Source organism: Maniola hyperantus, chromosome 1 (genome assembly GCF_902806685.2).
Source record: "Maniola hyperantus chromosome 1, iAphHyp1.2, whole genome shotgun sequence".
In the NCBI taxonomy this organism is placed as follows: Eukaryota; Metazoa; Arthropoda; class Insecta; order Lepidoptera; family Nymphalidae; genus Maniola; species Maniola hyperantus.
This window is the reverse complement of record NC_048536.1, coordinates 8116692-8136588: the sequence shown is the minus strand read 5'-3', so window position 1 is coordinate 8136588 and position 19897 is coordinate 8116692. Positions and strand designations below refer to the sequence as shown.

Sequence of the window (19897 nt, the reverse complement as noted above, 5' to 3'; positions counted from 1 at the left end):
TCTGTTGTGGACGTTATATGACAGTTTCATGTAAATAGATGTACTTACAGGATTTGTGGTCTAGTTGTGATGTGACAGGGTATATCTATAATCAGTCGATTGTTTAGCAACGTTCACCCAAGTCGGTACTAGATGGGTGACCGAGTTCGGTTAGAATTTGACTTATTCGTTCCCTCCAAGCCTCGGAACGGTCGGTCCTGGATCCTTAAGATCTCATAATAATCGTTAATTCGAAGGCACCTACTCTTAGTTGAGCCGTATGCGGAAGGACCTGAAAATCCACCGCTTTATTGTCTCAGGAAAACTCATACTATTATTATGATATGGGAAAGGATCCTGACTCCTCAGCAATCTGTATATATAAAATTCTAAGCTCTGACTGACTGACTTATAAAACAGTCTAAACCGCCGCGCCGGTCCTAGACTAGAGACATGTAATTTGGAGGGTGTGTTCTTTGTATTCACTAAGAAAGGATTTTTCGAAATTCTACCACTAAGTGCGTTAAATGAGGGTTGGAAGTTTACGAAAGTCCTATGTTTTTGAAGTTAGAGATATGAAAATCGGGTTTAGATTATTAGTTTTAAATAATAATAACCTGTACCTATAAGTTATTTTAGCGTTTAAACTACCGTGAGTGATTTCCATTCTAAATAATATCTGTCTCAGCTGTACTCACGTGTTAAGTCGACGTTAGCCCGACTAGTTTCGAACCCATCCGGGTCCTGATCCTGAAAACAGGAGATGAGAGTTAATATAGGAAAGTTTTAATTATTGTTATTATTCTCTTGAAATTTCGAAGGGAGGTTCTTTCTAGGGGGTAGTTTCGTACCTTAAGGGGAGACTAAGTGAGTAGGTAAGTGAGGCCTTTGCAGCGGAAAAATTTCTAAACTCATGAAAACCCAGAAATTTTACGTGGATGAAGTCGCGGGCAACTGCTAGTGAAGAATACGACGCTGAGAGAGAGAGTTGTAAATAGTTTACTAGGTACCTATGTAAATTATATTAGGTATCATTTATACGGTAATATTTTTATCAATAGGTCTAACTCACTATATTCCACGAAATCGGTCGTCTGATTGGCGATTATCAGTATTTGATAACGATTGAATTGTCATCTTTGTCGCAATGGATATCTACGATTCCACGTATCTACCTATGAATACTGTTTACGTTTAGTGCTTGTTGAATTGTTGTTTCGTACACTTCAGCAATATTGTATCGAGACCGCGTTTTTCAAATCTTAGGTACCTTGAGAAAGTTCATACTTACCTAATACGTTTCTAATAAGATCAGATATCAAGGGTTTTCCCGTATACCTAGTAGTATACAACCAGCAAACAGTTTAGTGGGGGAGAGCAGCAGGTAGTCGTCTCAAGGACACAACAGCCTCCCGCGAGTGGTCCAACAATGATCACATAGGCGCTCAGGGGCCGGCAGCATTTAGCCGCCGCCGACGACCTATATCGCACGTTTCGTACTCCTCCGCAATATAAACAATGCAGTCCGCGACGACCGACACTCACCACCTGTTATAACCGTATTTATTTGTTACAATCGCAGCCTCGAGTTTTGTTTAAACAATGTGGCCTCAGATTTTTCTTTTCGCATTCGTAAATGCAGCGGTGGGTGTTTCTGCTGCTGGAGATTTTAGCGATGATCAGGAAAAAGTTTTTCGGAAATGTTGTCTCGGAAGCCAAAGTCTTATCAGAGTGAACGAATCAAGTGGAGGATATAAATGTGTTAACAGTAAGTCTTTTGAAAAACGTTACCGAATTTTCAGTGAACCTCTTTACGTAGGTAAAAGTGTTGTGATCAAACATGGTCTTCCAATTGAGTGTGATGAACTCGAAGTTTTACAAATCCGCGTTGCCGAAACTGAACTACAACCATGGGAAAATGTCTGCTATGACAAGCTGGTTGCTGAGATTGTAAACGGTAGCCTAAAATCGAACATGCCTAAAACAGTAGCATTAACTTGTAATCGTAATGAGGAGAAGGATGTATCTGCTTTTAAACTAAAGATAAATCAAATACGCAAATGTTGTCCACGAGGACAAACTTTTGATACAGAATATCATGAATGTAAAGTGAATGTTCAGCAAACCGATAAAGATTGGTTGGCAGACAAATTGGATTCCAACATAGGTGATATTTATGATGTAGAGTATGGACTCTCCTGTAAAATGGACGAATATTCTGTGGAACTACATGAAGATGCCTTCTTATTAACAGAAGAAAGAAGTAATTTATTGGTATCGAATGGAAATGGAGAAAAAAGCGGTCTAATGCCCGGGGAGTGGTGTATGGAAACAGAGTACGGAGGACATAAGCTTTTGGCTCAAGTTTGTACTCGAAATTGTAACAAATTCAATGCTTATTGTATAAGAAAATGTTGCCCGCCCGGACAGCATTATAAGATCCGTCATTGTGGCACCCTTGCTAGTTATTGTGTACCCAATGAAGATATAAAGGGCTCATTTAACATTTCCTCGTATTTGGATCCTCTACGAGAATACAACAAAAACTTACTGGGTAAGGGTTTAAATGTTGTTTTAATATAATTAATTAATTAATTATAGATACCTACATACCTATATTCTCTACTTTAAGACACTTATTTTTTTTATCTGGTTTACTTCGAAACAGGTAGGTACCTACTACGAAGTAGATAAAATATATGAACGTTTTATAATGCATTGTATGTTTGCGCGTGACTGTGTGATCTATTATGTGTTCTGAATAGACGGGAAGCGAATACAGCGATCAGGAAGACGCGTAGAGTATCAGTTACAAAAGATTTTATAATATTACTACCTAGCTGATGATGTTTCAATGTTTCAATTAGAAATGCGAAAGTGTGTATTGTTTGTCTGTCTGTTTGTCTGTTGTCGTTCCACGGCCCATCCGACTTTGGAGAAGACATTTGGAGAAGACTTTTAATCCCGAAAAAATCGAAAAGTTCCCACGGTAAGTACGTAGGTAGGTAAGGCCCGCGATTACATGAGTAGCCGCGACTTCGTTCGCGTGGATTTAGGTATTTTAAATATACCTACTTACCGTGGGAACTCTTCGATTTTCGGGGATCAAAAGTTTTCTCCAAATCGGTTAAGCTGATAGGACGTGGAACGATAACAGACAAATAGACAGACACACTTTCGCATTTCTAATTGAAACATTTTCGTTATGGAAATCTAGTGCGTAGGTACTCGTACCTACCTACAGTAGGGTATTTTCGTTATTTAAATCAAACATTGTAAGCAAGTTCGTACTTATAACGAAACGAAACCGCTGTGAACCGTATGCGGTGAAACAACAAACATGTCCGTTAAAATTGACGCATATTGAAATTTTCATCTATCTATTTTTTTGACGCGGGGGAACTAGCGATACAGCTTACTGCACGCAGCTCACATCTCTTCTAGTCTCCGCTACGCACAGAATACATTTACTCCACCGCTACGCGCCGTTCGTCGCGTCGTCGCGCCAGCTTGCGAGGGACGGCTCATATCTTCGCTTTGTAACGCCGCCCAGCTCAGACACAACTCACACCTCCGAATCGATCGTGCCATACAAATATGATTCATCTCCACTAAGTGGTATCCACTGAAGCAGAGAGCAAACGAAATTCTATTGGTTGTTTAAATCACATCTCATCTCCTCTTGTCTCGTCTCCGCTCTGGTGGAGTACGGGCCTTAGGCATGCAGGTTTCCTCACGATGTTTCCTTCACCATTAAAGCAAGTGATATTTAATGACTTAAAACCTGCTTAAAACGCACATTACTCACACAGTGCGTCAGCGCCCGGGATCGAACCCCGACCTCCGATTAGAAGGCGGACGTCCTAACCACTAGGCCATCACAGCTTTTCAATACTAGGTTTAAATGGTCATAATTAACAATAATTTAATAATAATAGTGTATAAATATGTATTTGATTTACAATAACTAAATAATAATGCATTTAACAGCTATTGACACGATATCGTAAATCGCGATAGGTATTTGTTGACCGTCTTACTCCTATGCTGACCTTAGGTATTTGGAGGTACCTACCAAGTAAAGACTTTATCGTTGGATGAACTCGAAGACCCAACTCCTCAACCCTGATTCCGTAAGAAATTGCATTCCTAAATCGTGATGGTTTTTACGAAATTTGGTACAGAGATACTTTGCATCCCGGGGATAGGCTACTTTTTGTCCTGGAAAATCAAGTTTGCACGGGATTAACAAAAACTCGAAACCACGCGGGTGAAGCCAGGGGCATCAGCTAGTCATAAATATCATTTTTCTTTCAGACATTTTCCCGAGCAAGATTGTATATTAGTGAGGTAATTCATTAGGTTATTTTTACGAACGGATCAATGCATTAAATAAAGTGTATAGAATACTTATAGATATTGTACAGACCTACCTCTTCCAGTCTATCTTTAGGTAGGTTTGAGTTATTTTAACATCATCTCTTCAGTTCAAAGCCCAAATATTGGCTTTTAACATAAACCTTATATGGGAACAAAATCAGACAGTATTCTATATATACATATATTCATTAGGTAAATAATATTATTAGGAAACTACAAGTTTTTGTGTTCTTGGCACGTCTTAGGCAAATCTTGCAAGTAGGTTTTTGTTATATTAACCTTCTACCTATACTATGCGAGATGGCAATCGGTGTTTCAGGAGAGGGTCGCCCCACACATCCGCACGTCACCCGGCGCTATCCCGCACCGGGTTGCGGGTCGTCCCCACCCCGATTGCCGTCTCGACGTGTCGCGTATAGTACTTATAATGACATCACAATAATAATCTCATTATCTTGACTTGAAGCAGCCAGGAATGCCAGTAAGCTGTAATACCATAAGGTATGGAACCCTCCATTGGGGAGTCCGACTCGCACTTGGCCGGTTTTCACAGATCCTTTGGCTAGTAGATACTTAGTTTAAGAAGATGGCATACGGTCGCAAGATCCGCGGGGAGTATAAGAGAGAAGAGCTTTTTTCAGTATCCACTGAAAATGCGTCTGACGTCAGCAGCATCAAGCTTGAGTAACATTGCTTGAGACAGTCGGATCAGCTGACGTCATTAACATTTCCTCGATGTGCGTGAAGCCGCCGATGTTGCCGTGCGCGTTTGGGAAATGCGTTGCGTGGGCGCGCCCGATTCGTGCGGCTGATGCACCTCCTAGGTTTGGTCGTTTCGTGGTATGCGATCACTATTAGCAAGTAATCTAGCACCTTATTGTTAAGACCTTGAAAACCGGTAACCGGTATTTAAAATGACTATTAGGTATATTGTTGAAAGTTTTTTATCTAGGTAGGTACATATATCTAAAATCAGAACTGTACCTACTACCTAGGTACATAATTTTATCAAGCAGTTTTTTAGTTCTAAATTAAACCCTGTCAACGCGTTTCACACATTCTTATAAGTTTACAGCACATGAATTTCGTTCCTATGACACTACCACGTTATGTGCCTCCACTCCGGATCTACTCGTGTGCTCCGGGTTTCCACTCCTCAATCCGCAGGAGTAATGCTGGGATGAGTTTGTCGATTTTATATATTGACTTATAATATTATCTACCCGCGACTTCATCCGCGTGGATTTAGGTTTTTAAAAATCGCGTGGGAACTCTTTGATTTTCCGGAGTCAAAAAGTAGCCTCTTTGGCTATAGGTAACCATGTAAAAAATCACGTCGATCCGTTGCTCCGTTTGCGGCGTCATTGAAGGACAAACCAACAATAAGGGTACTACATTGTAAACTATCACTAATTGTGTTGGTCATCGCAAATCTCGAGAACAGCTGAACAGATTTCGCTAATTCTTTTTTTATAATATTCCTTGAAGTACGAGGATGGTTCTTACGGAGAGAAATTTAATTCAACCTCCCCTTAATTTTCTAAACTCCACCCGAGCGAAGCCGGGGCGGTTCAGCTAGTTATTAATAAGTATAAGTAGGTACGCGGTATATCTTAAAACTTTTGATGTTATTTTACTTGTTTTAGATGTAATGGGCATACGCATTGATTTGCAATGTTCCGCTGGAAAATTTGCCTTGAACAGATCGAGGGCTGAAGACCAGCATTGGTTAACCAGAGATGCTTACCTGGAGACACCCGCCTCTCTTACGAAAGATTATTGCCTGGAGGTATTTGATCGCCGGGAATGTCCCTACAATGATGTCATCGTCAGCAGCTTACTCTGTTTCGAGCCGCGAAGGGCAACAAAGGATTTCCGCGTTTCATTCATAGTAAGGGTTATTTCGTAGTTTTCTTTCTTTTATCATAAAACACCAATAGGAATTTATGATAGCAGAAAAAACCTTTATTTTCAATGTTATTTTCTTCTATAGACCATCCAGCTGCTAACTGCATGTACACAGTTAACTTCCAAGACTTCATTCGCGTTGATTTAGGTTTTTCAGGGTTCTGTACCTCAAAGGGAAAAATCGACCACGAGCAAGTCAGACTCGCGCACCGAGGGTTCCGTACTCGGGTATTTATTTCGATATTTTGCACAATAAATCAGTGATGTGGTTATCTCTATCATAACTCTATGCGATAAATCAAAGACTAGGTATTATTCATAAAAATAAATGAAAGTCTGTTTTAGAATGTCCAGGTAAAGCCCTTTCATATGATACCATACTTAAAATAGTTATCTAACTATGAAAATTGAAAATACCTACTTACTACTTACTTAATAATTTGTTCCTGAACTGGCGAACAGGACAGATAAAACTGTGACTAGGTACGATTGCATTTTTAAGATTTCTAGTAAGTAGGTATAGTACCTAATCGGGTTTTGTATGAAAACGCACTTTTTGAGGCTATTTTGAAGTACTTCACTTGGAGCCCGTTTCCATTCAAAATAATAACTGGGATCGATGTAACTGGATCAAGACACTACGATTAAATTAGTGTTGTATTTAAAAGTCCGGTTCTGTTCATCAGCTCCTCAATTGAGAAACTACGTTTATAAAGCTTACAGATATAGGGATTAGGTTTCTTATCTACCTGTATCAGTAAACTGCTGCAGTAGTAAAACCTCAAAAAAGCATTTTAGTTTTCCTTAGATCTGGTTTCGAAGAATCATTACATTAAAATATACTTAGTAAAACATTTTTGTGCAGGTTATTACAATTTCGTGTGTCTGTCTGGCGCTTACGTTGATCGTCTATTGCTCTTTGTCTGAGTTGAGGAATCTGCATGGAAGAACCTTAATATGCCACGTAAGCATGATGCTGTTAGCTTGCGGTTGTCTAGCAAGAGTGCAGCACAGTAGCATTCCGGACAAGCAACTCTGTACATTGTTTGGTAAGTTGAAAAACCTTATCCTACCTCTGATGATTTTAACTTTTAAACTTACCTATTTCGTGGTTTAACGACATTTTTAATGTAGATAACGGGTAGGTACATACCTACCTACCCATGCTTTATGAGGTTTAACTTAGCTTCAATTTAGTAGATTATTCAACCCGGGGGATATGCAATGTCTTACCTTATGGGCCCAAGCGAGGAATTTCAGAGTAACTCATGACTGTAGCGAGGGTGTTGCACCTAGATCTAGTTTGATCAAGTAAGTACAATAAGGTACACAAGTATTCATTTAAATATTAAGATACCTTATTCGTGTTTTCGTGTGCTCCATGTGCTATTCATAATTATTGGGGATCAGTTCCATCGATGAGTTCCATAAGCTTCGTATATTTACAAATACAAAATGGTCTTTCGGGTTATGTAAGTATCATGTTGATCACAATTCAGCTTTATGTATCTTTAACGTAAATGTAACGTCGTACCTAGTTATTGTTTCGATATTATCGCTCATCGATCTTATCACCCAATGAGTTTCATTCTGTATAAATGTGATTCATAATTTTTAACATTATAGGTACCTACACTAGCCTGTTGCTTCAATGGAAAATATCGCGATTTATTTTCGTTTCAACAATCTGACGAAAATACGTAGTAGGTACCTACGGAAATGTAAACTCTATGCGTGAATGGCTCAACGGATGAGATAATTATGTTTCCGAGATGATTTGTTCAAAATAATATGTTCATTGTTTGTGCAGGGTACGGCATATACTTCGGCTTTGTGGCGGCCTTTGCTTGGCTCAACGTCATGTGCTTCGACATCTGGTGGACATTTGGGTAAGTTTCTTGTATACTTTAAGCTTATTGAGTAAATATATCCTATGAATAATTTGTAATATTTCATGAGAGCATTTATCTAGATGGCCTTTACAGGGCAGTTTTTTCAATCGCCAAATACCTAAATACGTTTTAATAATCGATAGTTTTTGTAATAAGAAATCTTTCTTAAACTAACCAAGACGTGAATAGGTTAGGTTACCTAATACCTACTTACCTATAGTTTATTGGTAAGGACAGATAGTTGTATATTATGTAAAGTACGCGACAGGTCGAGATGGCAATTGGGGTATGAGGCAGAGAGGCGATCCGCACGTCACCAGCGCTATCCCGCATCGGGTTAGCGCGGGGGCTGTGCGAGTGTGCGAGTGTGCGAGGCGTCCCCACCCCGATTGCCTTTTCGACCTGTCGCGTACTATGTACATTAAGGTTTTTTCATGATCTGTATGTATCTACTTATTCTATATGGGTGGGCGTCATGAACGCTTTTGCATCCTTATCTAATTAAAAAGTTATACTTATCAACTATTTACCTAAATAAATATACCTACTTAGTAGGTTTATTTAATGGTTAGTAGGAATATATAAGAAAATAAAACAGATATTAAATTAATGAGAGCTGATAACATTATCTTCTTTCGTTCTGCCGTGCTAGGGTGGCATGTTGTCAATACATAAGTAGCTAAATATTTTTAATTAAAAAAAATATATCCAAATATTTTTAAAGAGAAAAGAAATATTGTTCTCTATATTTATCTGAGGTAAAATTTTGTTTTTTTTTAAATATTACAATAAAACTTAACCTAACCTTATCTAATTAGTATACAAATTATGCCCGCGTGGAATGTTGCCAAGAATACTGGCTGCATTTCAGCCTGACAGCCAGTCTGATCTGTTGTGCAAAAATGAGCCAGCCCTTCTGTCTTCAAAAAAAAAGTAGAAAAAATAAATTTCGTTAAAAATCGTTGACAAAATTAAAAATCGTTGGTAAAGCTTAGGTAGGTATTCGTATTCGATGGATGCATAAATCATTATTACGTAATCCCAGCTACATAGCTACTCGTACCAGTCGTACATGTTTGTTTGATCATGAGTTTTCAGAATTTTAAAATATCTCATTAGTTATATAATAAATATTTATATTAACAATTGTGGGCATTCAGAGTGTCGGAGTAATCCAGTCAGTAGGTACGGTCTACTAGTTCCTAAAAAGATTGCGATAAATATTCTATGATTTGTATGCCACTATATAGAAGTGTAGGATGCTTCAAGGTTGGACTAATATGTCTATCAGGCGTAAGGGTCAGAGCACACAGGCGATTAAATGAAGCACATCACGATACAGCTTACGGCGATATCGTGGTGCGCGACTGCGGGAACACGGCCCTTTCTCGTGCTCCAGTATAAACGATTTCATGCAGTTCTTTGTCATCTAGTCTAGGAGTCGCGTTGAACACGTTTTAGTCGTCTTGTGTGTATGCTTTTTCAGACTAGAGTCTCTCTAGAGTAAATAGCAAATTATTTTAACACTAGGTGATGCCCGCGATTTCATCAGCGTGGACTTAGGTTTCAAAAACCCCGTGGGATCTCTTTGATTTTCCGGGATAGAAAGTAGCCATGTCACTCTCCAGGTCTTTAACTATACCCATGCAATAAATCACGTTGACCCATTGCTCCGTTGCGACGTGATTCAAGGACAAACCAATAAACCAACAACAAACAAAAACAAACACACTTTTTTATACATACTTACACTTCGCATACATACTTATTTATACATACCTACCTATCACTATACCCATACTATAAATGCGAAAGTGTGTTTGTTTGTTGGTTTGGCGGTTTGTCCTTCAATCACGCGGCAGCCCGTGATGGTGCAAAGGATCGACTTGATATTTTGAATGGATATAGTAAAACACCTGAATAGGCTGCTTTTTACACAGCTGTAAATCAGCGTCCTGCGCATTTTATGCGTGTTAACGCATATCAGAGAGCTGTACCTAGTACCTACAGTCTACACCCATTTTTGGAGTAGTGTCATAGATGAAATGGTTACATTTGTATGCTTTTTTATCTGTGACATCAACAACAAATACATGCATTTCTATCTTTTCCCGAATTCTTATCCCGGAAAATCATGATATTTTAAATCCTAAATCCATGCGGATAAAGTCACGAGCACGAGCTAGTAGGTAATACGAATGCAAACATACACGATATCGATTTCAGATTACGATTAAATCAAAGATTCAAGAACACTCGGGTAATTGGGTCATCGAATAATGTCAATATGTTTTCATTAATTGTGGGTAATAAAGACTAGGGTGTGGGGTTCATGATAATCGATTTTGTCATATCGCCCCTGTTTTCTATCGAGACGATACACAAAATTAGTCCTAATATTCGATAAATCGGCTGTAGGCACGTGTGTATATTCATGTAGACATGGTATGATAGCAATCTGTATCAACTGCAAATATTAGGTACCAGGAAAATTGATCAGTGCGGACGTTATGTACTTACGTACCTTCTATAATATGATATATTCGAATAATGTTAATTTATGTACGTAGCTGTATTCTCTCATATTAATTATTTATATATCGTATAAAAACCTGATTGTTGCGTCGCTCCTATTTAGGTAGGTACTTTGGAATTCTGCATTGTCATGGTCCTAACTAATGGTCGTCCACTGCTGGACATTTTCCTGTAGGGATTTTCATACTATCTTGTGCTGGAGTTTAGCAACTGCCTACAACTCTTTTTACGACATCTGTCCACATAGTTGGTGGGTTTTCCCAACATTGCGATTTCCGGTGCGGGGTTATCCGAACCAGTAAGCCTAGGTAGGTATATGCCTCACCCGTTGCCACCATGCCGATCATCAATAACTAGCTTTTTCCAGCGACTTAATTCGTGTGAATTTGTATTCTAATTTGTATTCTATGACACTCGGGGGTAATATAGCTATCTATCAGTGAAAGAATTTTCAGAATCGGATCATTAGTTCCGAAGATTACCACCTACATCCAAACTTACAAAACCTAAAGTATAAAAAAATACCTATTAGTGTGCCTACTGACCTGTAAAAGGCGTAATTGTATACCTACAACCATGGAACTAGGAATCAGCTCAGCTTACCTACTTGTTACTTATCGCTTGCCGCCACAACCACGGCCATAGCCTCCCACCAGAAAAAGGTTGATTAATTACATATCTATTTTCCAAAACACCCTATGATTTTCAAAAAAAGCTAAAGGCGTGATACTTACGTTTTTATTTTGTTATTTAAGAAGTCAGTTGCATTAAATATAATTATTATTATTAAATGAATTGATTTTCTTCTAATGTACCTAACATTTCTAACTAACTAAACATTGGGGCCGATTCTCTAGTACACAATCTCTAAACTAAACTAAATTAACAGGTCTAAATCTAGTGCTTTCCTTTTCCGCAAGCAACATTATGAAAGGGATAGCAATAGATTTAGACGTGATATTTTAGTTTAGTTTAGAGATTGTGTACAAAGGAATTAGCCACATTCACTTTCTATATTAGCCATAAAGAAGGTGGAGTCGTTATTAACATACCTATATCAGCCCATGGGGAATTTTGGATTACGTGTCAACTTAGGTATAGGTCAAACGAAAACATCATCAAGCTAAATATAAATCGTGAATATGGAAGGACTTATTATAAAATTAATAAATACTAAAACATTTGGTTAATGTTAACGTTAGTGTTCATTGTTTATAATACCCATAATACCTCAGGTGTTCAGGTGAAGATTGGAGTAATAGGGTATCTATCTACTCGATCATATCTATAATTAGGTAACCATAACTATCCTATTTTATCGGCACTTTCGTTATCGCTTATTTTCCCTCTATCGGGTAATTATCGTGGAGCTTTTCCTATCGTTTGACAGTTAATACCCTTAACCGTATGCGTAACCGCGTGGGAGGTGGCAGTTACATTATATACCTACCTATTATGGTTACTTATGTGACCTACCCTCCATCTTTACTAATTATCAGTTATCTGTTTCGTAGGTACCTAAATTGTTTCCTTTTTAGGGTTCCGTAGTAGACAAGGAACCCTTACAGTTTCGCCATGTCCGTCCGTCTGTCCGTCCTTCCGTCCGTTCGTCCTCGGTTAATCTCAGAGACTATTAATGCTAGAAATCTGTAATTTGGCATGAGTATAATTAATATTAATCACGCCGACAAAGTGGTGAAATAAAATTGTGATAAATATATTTTTTTAGGGTAGCTCCCCTACATGTGAAGTGGGGATGAATTTTTTTTTCTTGTCTACCCCATAGTGTGGGGTATCGTTGAATAGGTCTTTTAAAAATACTGTGGGCATGGGAACATAATTTTTAGATTTCTAGATCCGTTTGTAAAATATGATGTTTTAAAGTGCTAATTTTTATTAGAGTTAAGTGTCAATTTATGTGAGTTAAGTGGAATTTTATTGTTAATTTCTAATCGAATTTTTTGCGATCGATTTTAGGGTTCGGTACCCGAAGGGTGCCAACTCTATTACTAAGCCTCCTTTGTCCACCTGTCTGTCAGCGGGCTGTGTATCTCGTGGACTGTACTTAATTGAAAACTGGTAGAGAGATGAAATTTTGACTGACTGTGTCCGTGTTATTGCCGCTATAACAACAAATAATGAAAATCCAAAACAGCCGCCATGAAAATTAGAAAAAATTTAAGTGTTATTTCTTGTACGGTGGCAAGGAACCCTTCGTGTGCAAGTCCGACTTGCACTTGACCGATTTTTAATCCACTTACATTACCTATTTACCTACCTATTATATATATATATATATATATATATATAGATTTTACCTACTACAATATTATACAATATTAATTATTATGTGAAATATATTTTGCATTCTAGGAGTATCCGTACGGTGCAACCTCTTCGCAAGTCTGGTTCAGACAGACGGAGGTTTATTTGGTACTCAGTTTATGCCTGGAGCGTTACTGTGGTGATTACTCTGACAATGTTAGTCTTGGACCGATACCCTGTAACTCCAATATTGGATGCTAACATGGGGGTCAACGCCTGCTGGTTTGGATCACGTAAGTTTATACAACTAAATATAAAATAATACTTTGAAGCCAAATATATTATAAAACTACAGATATGCAAAGTTCATACAACAATTCTATTTTAAAAACCGGCCAAGTGCGAGTCGGGCCTCACTCTTTTATAATTATGAACGACATATTAATTATTTGGATGTGTGAAATGTTTCATTAAATTATATACTAATCATATTATTATACATCGCAACACACCGTGAAAGTAAAAATGTTCATTTGTTTCGGTCACAGTTTAGGTACATAAACTACTACATGAATTGTTGTTTTCAGTAAGTATTTGTTGTTTACGGTAAGAAAAATATTACCCTTACCTTACCTTACCCTAGCCCTAGATGCATACAGATGCAGGCTCTTTTCATGTATGGAAGCCGAAGAAGAAGTAGGAATTTACTAAAAAGTAAATTTTTAATATAAACTTGTTCATTTCCAGAGCAAAATGAGAAATTGGATTGGCCGCATTATATCTTCTTTGTGATCCCGATGGGTCTAGTGACGTGCACTAATTTCATCCTGTGGCTGCTCACGGCTCGCCACTGTGCACAAGTCAAATCCGAGGTCCATCGCTTGCAGGCTGGCTCCGTTGGTGATCGTGCGAAGAAAACATTCAGAGTAGACAGGGCAAAGTAAGTCTTCAATTTTCACTATCATAATCATCATCATCATCAACCCGTCAACGGCTAACTACTGAGAAACGGCTCGATTACGGTAAAATGACAGCTACAATGTCAAGATCGCAATCGCCTCTGATTGGTTGACGTCCGCTCACTATTTATTGGCTACAATGCGTTGTTGCAACAGGAATACTTACCATAAATTCAGCCAATCACAACAATTGAGATTGTAATAATGATTGATGTAGTTTTTCCGCAATCGACCAGCGGGTCTTCTTTCAGAATGAAAAGGGTTTGGTCATAGTCTACTATCTACCACGCTGGCCAAGTGCGGATTGACAGACTGACAGACTTCACACAGCTTTGAGAACATTATGGAGAACTTTCAGGCATGCAGGTTTCCTAAATCAAGGGAACTCCAGACCCCCGAGGGCCCGAGGAGACCGACGTTGACCACCAATTTTTTTATATAATACTAGCTGAACCGCCCCGGCTTCGCTCGGGTGGAGTTTAGAAAATTGAGGGGGAGGTTGAATTAAATTTTTCTCTCCTTCCTCGTACTTAAAGGAATATTATAAAAAAAGAATTAGCGAAATCGGTTCAGCGGTTCTCGAGATTTGCGATGACCAACACATTTGGTGATTCATTTTTATATTATAGATAACCAATTTTAATAAATGTGCATGCGTGCGTGTGCGTGTGCGTGTGCGTGTTGTGTGTGTGTGTGTGAATTTCTAGTATATAGCGTAAAGTATTAAAGATGGGCGTTATTGGCTATTTCTGGCAACGGTTAATCAAGTTATTTAGTTTCAATACCAATATTGATAACCGTTGCCGAATATCGGTATCAGAGTTGTGTTTCAACTAATTTAATATGCGCAACGCGCAGCGGTTTCCGTAGTAGTAACTAAGCTAGCTGCCGTATCAATACCGTCTGTATAGCTAGCGCGCGCATATTCACTAAAATAAAACCAATTTTACTTTCATGAATATCGTGAAGTAATCACAACCTTAAGTTCATAGCAGCAAAGTTTAATTATAATGATCATTGACATAGGTCAAACTATAGTGGACGCCTGCACGAATAGTTTGCCACAATCCAGTTAACCAAAAACATTTCACGAAGATTGATAAACCAAAGAGGACCTTATCTCTATTACTCTAAGGCTAACTGTATTAAGATTGATAGATCAAAGTGTAATGGACAAGTACTAGTACAGTTAAGCCTTAGCGTAATAGAGATAAGGTCGGCTTTGGTTTATCAAGTTCTTAGTTACTAAGCCAATAACCGCTCCTTCTCAGCTTTCAGTGAAAGAAAGAAAGAGAAGGCATAATTATTGCGTTTCTAGTTACCAAAAAACCAAACAATGCATTGTCAGTTGCCAGTTGGTAGCGTTGCGTTGTCAGGTGGTTCGTCATAGATGTTAGCTGATAACCGTTGCTAGCTACGACAATAACGCTACGGTACGCTATAGGCACGGCAGCGGTTTTCAGTTAAGTTAAGCTATAGCGGACACATGTCTATAAAGTATAATATATTGTATGAATGTGTATGTGCTCTTTGTAGGTACATTCTTACCGGAAAGCTTTGGGTGGTAATGGGCGCTGGATGGGTGTCGGAACTCCTCTCCACCGTAGTGACGGAACCTCAATGGCTGTGGAATATCGTTGACCTAATGAATGAGCTGCAAGGAGTTTTTATATTCCTCATACTTGTGGTCAAGCCGAAGGTGTACACTCTCATTAAAAAGCGGCTTGGTAAGTACCTATATCTTCTTTTTAACCGACTTCAAAAAAAGGAGGAGGTTCTCAATTCGTCGGAATCTTTTTTTTTATTTTTTTTTTTTTTTATTTTTTTTATGTATGTTCCCCGATTACTCAAAAACGCCTGGACCGATTTTGAAAATTCTTTTTTTGTTTGAAAGGGTATACTTCAAAGTTGGTCCCATTTCAATTTGGTGAAGATCTGATGAACATCTTCGAAGATAGATACTGGAACTCCTCAACGGATAAGAGTAAATTGCTCGCGATCAGTGTAATAGCTTAGTAAACAGTAGATTTTTAACCAGTCATAGCATAATTCCATGGGGCCACTAAAAATTGTGAAAATTTCACAATGGCACCTCATTGGCACCGACCCCAAAAAATATTATTATGGAACTATATTAACTCTTGTATACATAATATATTCGGTAATAAATTAAATTATTTTTCAATTTTTAGTGTTTATGTAACGAAGTCGGTTTTTATTTTTACAAAAAAAATAAAAACCGACTTCGTTACATAAACACTAAAAATTGAAAAATAATTTAATTTATTACCGAATATATTATGTATACAAGAGTTAATATAGTTCCATAATAATATTTTTTGGGGTCGGTGCCAATGAGGTGCCATTGTGGAGTCCCATAAAAATATGAAGTCTAGACGATTCGCGCAGCTAAAGCTAATTGGCACCGGCACCAAAAAGTATTATTATGGAACTATATTAACTCTTGTATACATAATACATTCGGTAATAAATTAAATTATTTTTCAATTTTTAGTGTTTATGTAACGAAGTCGGTTTTTATTTTTTTTGTAAAAATTTTTTATTGCTACGCTCTCGACAGAGGTCGTGGTCGTCACTGTAGTACTGTGGCACGTTTAACTATCACGTTTACGTATAGGGGTATGGGTTTAATGAAAAACTGCCATACCCCTTCCAGGTTAGCCCGCTATCATCTTAGACTGCATCATCACTTACCACCAGGTGAGATTGTAGTCAAGGGCTAACTTGTATCTGAATAAATAAATAAAATAAATAAATAAACTATGCGTCTCCATTGATCGAGACGCATAGTTAATCATCTCTTTCGTCTGATGGCTGCCTTCCTTGTGCACTTAAGTTAAGAGGACGGCCATCACAGTCATCACTTGGTCTGTCCATCAAATGGGTGATCTATCACGTATTCTGGCGGCCTAAATTACTAGACGTTCAATGGAGACATCGTAACGTTTAGATAATATGTGACCAAAGAAAGTGAGAATGCGATCCCGTACAGTAGAGGTCATAATATGCTCTTGGAAGGACTAAGTTCAACAGTGGGGCGCGCGTTATTAAGTATTTCTTACATTCCGTAGAACATGTGTATTAAGTAGTAATAAATATAATATCATCAATAACAATGTCTATAGCCGGTTTTTTTAATAACATGTAAATAATTGATAGGTAAACGTACCTACTATGTACCTAATGAATCTTTTAAAATAAATTGGTGATAAAAATATATTTTTTTCAGGTTTATCACCGACTCCGATTGATACAAGTATATATTAGTGTTAATTGTTGTTGTTAAGTATCATTTAATAAGTTTATTTGCATTAACAACCAATGCTACTTTAGGTGTAGTTGTAGTTAGTGATGTTTGGTTATGAGCTCCTCTAATGACGCTAGAGAGCGATATCGATGGTTCCACATGAATAAACCCTACAGCCAATTTGTAGATAACGTTGTGTGTAAAGCTATTATAGAAAATACTGCTATCATACTGATTTATCTAACATGGGTATCACATTGTATAATAGTAACGCTGATTTTGATTTTTACCGCTATTTATGTTTTAACAAGTACTTACCTATCTACCTACTCTTCGGCCCTGAGCTTCTAAATCGCTGATTCTCTTTTGTATTATTGTGACGCATGAAGCGTGGATTCATTTCTGTGAATTCTGTTAATCTGTTTTTTATATATAACAGGGTTGGAAAAGCCGGACGCGCGAAACAATGCTACTTCATCGGGTCGGACCTCATCTACATTCCTGTCAAGGACTATCAGCTCTGATGAACGCGCTAACCTGCGCATTTCGGTACCTAATAACATCAAGCAACCTTAGTCTAAAATATATTGAGTCCTAAAATCGCGTTATTCATGACATTTGCACAAGACAATATTTGCTTCTTAATAAGCTGCTGACCTATAATAATGTTTCTAAAATAACTAAATAATATAATCATTATATTATACATAAATATTTCTTGTATATAATAATTATGAAAAAAATATTAGTAGGTAGGTATTGCTAGAGTATTACGTGATTAAGTACAAACAAGGGAGATCACTCTGTTCAAAATACTTTTATTATTGACCTCAAACCGCCGTTTGTACCTATGCATGTATATTATAGGTACATTCTCTCAGATTCGTAAAACATAAAAATACCTATTGCTGAGGATCGGGCTGTTTGGCATGCAGGTAGATATGACGTAGACATCCGCTAAAAAAGGATATTTGAAAATTCAATCCCCAAAGGGGTAAAACAGGTGATTGAAATTTGTTTAATCCGCGTGCAATCCCCGTCCGCGTAAATTCGTCCGCGTGGACGAAGTCGCGGGCATAAGCTAGTTTAGTATAAAGCTTTCCATTGAAAAATCGTATCACCTCATGGTCACCGCCGGTTTTATGAAAATTGTGTTCTCGCCAGAAAACAAAATTGTGAGCTGCATTGAAATATTCATCGTGTAAAAATAAATTCTGTAAGTAAATAGTTAATGTATCGCAATCACTGTGTGCCACTAAGCGAGTATTATACATATAGGTCTATGCATTACCTAAGTACCTATCCTATGTCAGTTTTTGTTCTTATACACTAATTTTTAATTAAGTACCTACTACCATAAAACAAATTTGCTTAGGCAATCAGAATTCGATGCTTGACATGATTATGCTATTTAAAAGATTTGATGCGAGTAAATATTCAAGAATAGTATTATTCAAGAATAGTATTATCCAAAAATTACCAATAATTAATTAGTCAAAATATGGTTAGAGTACACGCGACGCGCTGTGTCGCCGGCGCCGTGCTGTTTTGTTATTTGCATGTTTGCAGTGTAACTATGCCCACACATTTATTAATATTTTCAAAACAAAAGTATCTTTAGTAACTTTGTTAAATTAAAGCAAGAAAAAAAGTCGGATTGCACATTTAAAACGGTAGATAGGTACTTATGTGAAATTGTGAACCTTTAATTTTTTGTTGTCTTTTTGGTACCACGGTATTAAGTAATCACGCATAGTAAAATTATTCTGCACTAGCTATGATATAGAAAACTCTTCATCGAAGTGTTTAGCGCGGACTGCTAAAAATAATATAATTAGGCCTATGTGCCTGTTATTTTCTGTCACAAATATAATTAATAGAAACAAATAAGACTCTCTACAAAAAAAATACACATTTGCATTTTCCCTAATTTAAATACAATGAAATTACTTTGTAAATCAATCAATTGTTGCATTTGGAAATACAGTAATGAGTAGACCTTTTTCTAATATTTTATCTAGTCATATAATTATAATGCGTAAAATTGTAAGAGGTAGGTAGGTAAGATTTTTAAATGTATATGTAGTTAATATTTTAGTGATTTAAATTTAAATGACAATTATAAGAACCTATGTAGTAGTATTACGAAATAAACATTTCAAAACTGAACTTAATTTGTTTTATTACAATATCTTCGACTCGAGAAGGAGAAGAATTACAATATCTTTTCTTATAGGTATACAACCAGTAAAGTTAATCTTGTTTCAGTAATTTTGTCAGATTTTTTTTATTAGGGGTCCTTAAGTCCTAATGAAAAAAAGTAACCCTTATAGGATCACTTTTATATGCCCGTCTGTCCGCCGTCTGTCACAGCCAATTTGCACCGAATCTTCTGGCCCGATGAAGCTGAAACTTGGTAGACATAAAGCTTTGTGATCCAAATAGGGAGTCACTTTTGAGTGGCAAATTAGAAAATTAAAAATAAAGTTTTGCAAACTGTACCATGTGATATATTATTAAAATATGTGAGGGCTTGTTGTAATATATTATATATTTATAATTCTTTTAAAACAAATAATTCCAAAGTTATTTAAGAAAATAGATGAAAATTGACCATCTTCTTCTTCGCTCTGGGCTGGTTTCCGCACTTAAACGTCTTCTGTTGTGCGTGAAAATTGACCATTCCACCCCATTGAAATAAAATGCTCAAG

General features: G+C 37.3%; 1 protein-coding gene and 1 long non-coding RNA gene across 3 annotated transcripts; one reads left to right on the top strand and one right to left on the bottom strand.

The window, feature by feature from the left end:
- Positions 1-54: 54 nt before the first annotated feature.
- LOC138404709 (uncharacterized) lies at positions 55-1329 on the bottom strand. Its single transcript, XR_011238534.1, has 3 exons — positions 1271-1329; positions 678-729; positions 55-271 (listed from the first exon to the last, which is right to left on the bottom strand). It is a non-coding gene; the product is annotated as an uncharacterized lncRNA (long non-coding RNA).
- Positions 1205-19555, top strand: LOC117982852 (probable G-protein coupled receptor Mth-like 3). Of its 2 annotated transcripts, XM_034969283.2 has the most exons (9): positions 1205-2533; positions 6006-6250; positions 7133-7316; positions 8078-8156; positions 13068-13252; positions 13707-13899; positions 15455-15645; positions 17169-17195; positions 17626-19555. In XM_034969283.2, the coding sequence occupies exons 1-9, from the start codon at positions 1582-1584 to the stop codon at positions 17760-17762; spliced, it is 2193 nt and encodes a 730-aa protein (XP_034825174.1). In that variant the 5' UTR covers positions 1205-1581; the 3' UTR covers positions 17763-19555. The 2 variants fall into 2 exon arrangements, with proteins under 2 accessions (XP_034825174.1, XP_034825183.1); XM_034969292.2 differs by lacking the exon at positions 17169-17195 and having other exon boundaries at positions 1207-2533; positions 17626-19552.
- Positions 19556-19897: the final 342 nt, after the last annotated feature.

Coding starts and splice junctions, on each gene's coding strand:
- LOC117982852 (XM_034969283.2), top strand. CDS start 1,582: ATGTGGCCTCAGATTTTTCTTTTCGCATTCGTAAATGCAGCGGTGGGT. Junction 13,900..15,454: donor TTCAGAGTAGACAGGGCAAA/GTAAGTCTTCAA, acceptor TGCTCTTTGTAG/GTACATTCTTACCGGAAAGC. Junction 15,646..17,168: donor TCTCATTAAAAAGCGGCTTG/GTAAGTACCTAT, acceptor TATTTTTTTCAG/GTTTATCACCGACTCCGATT.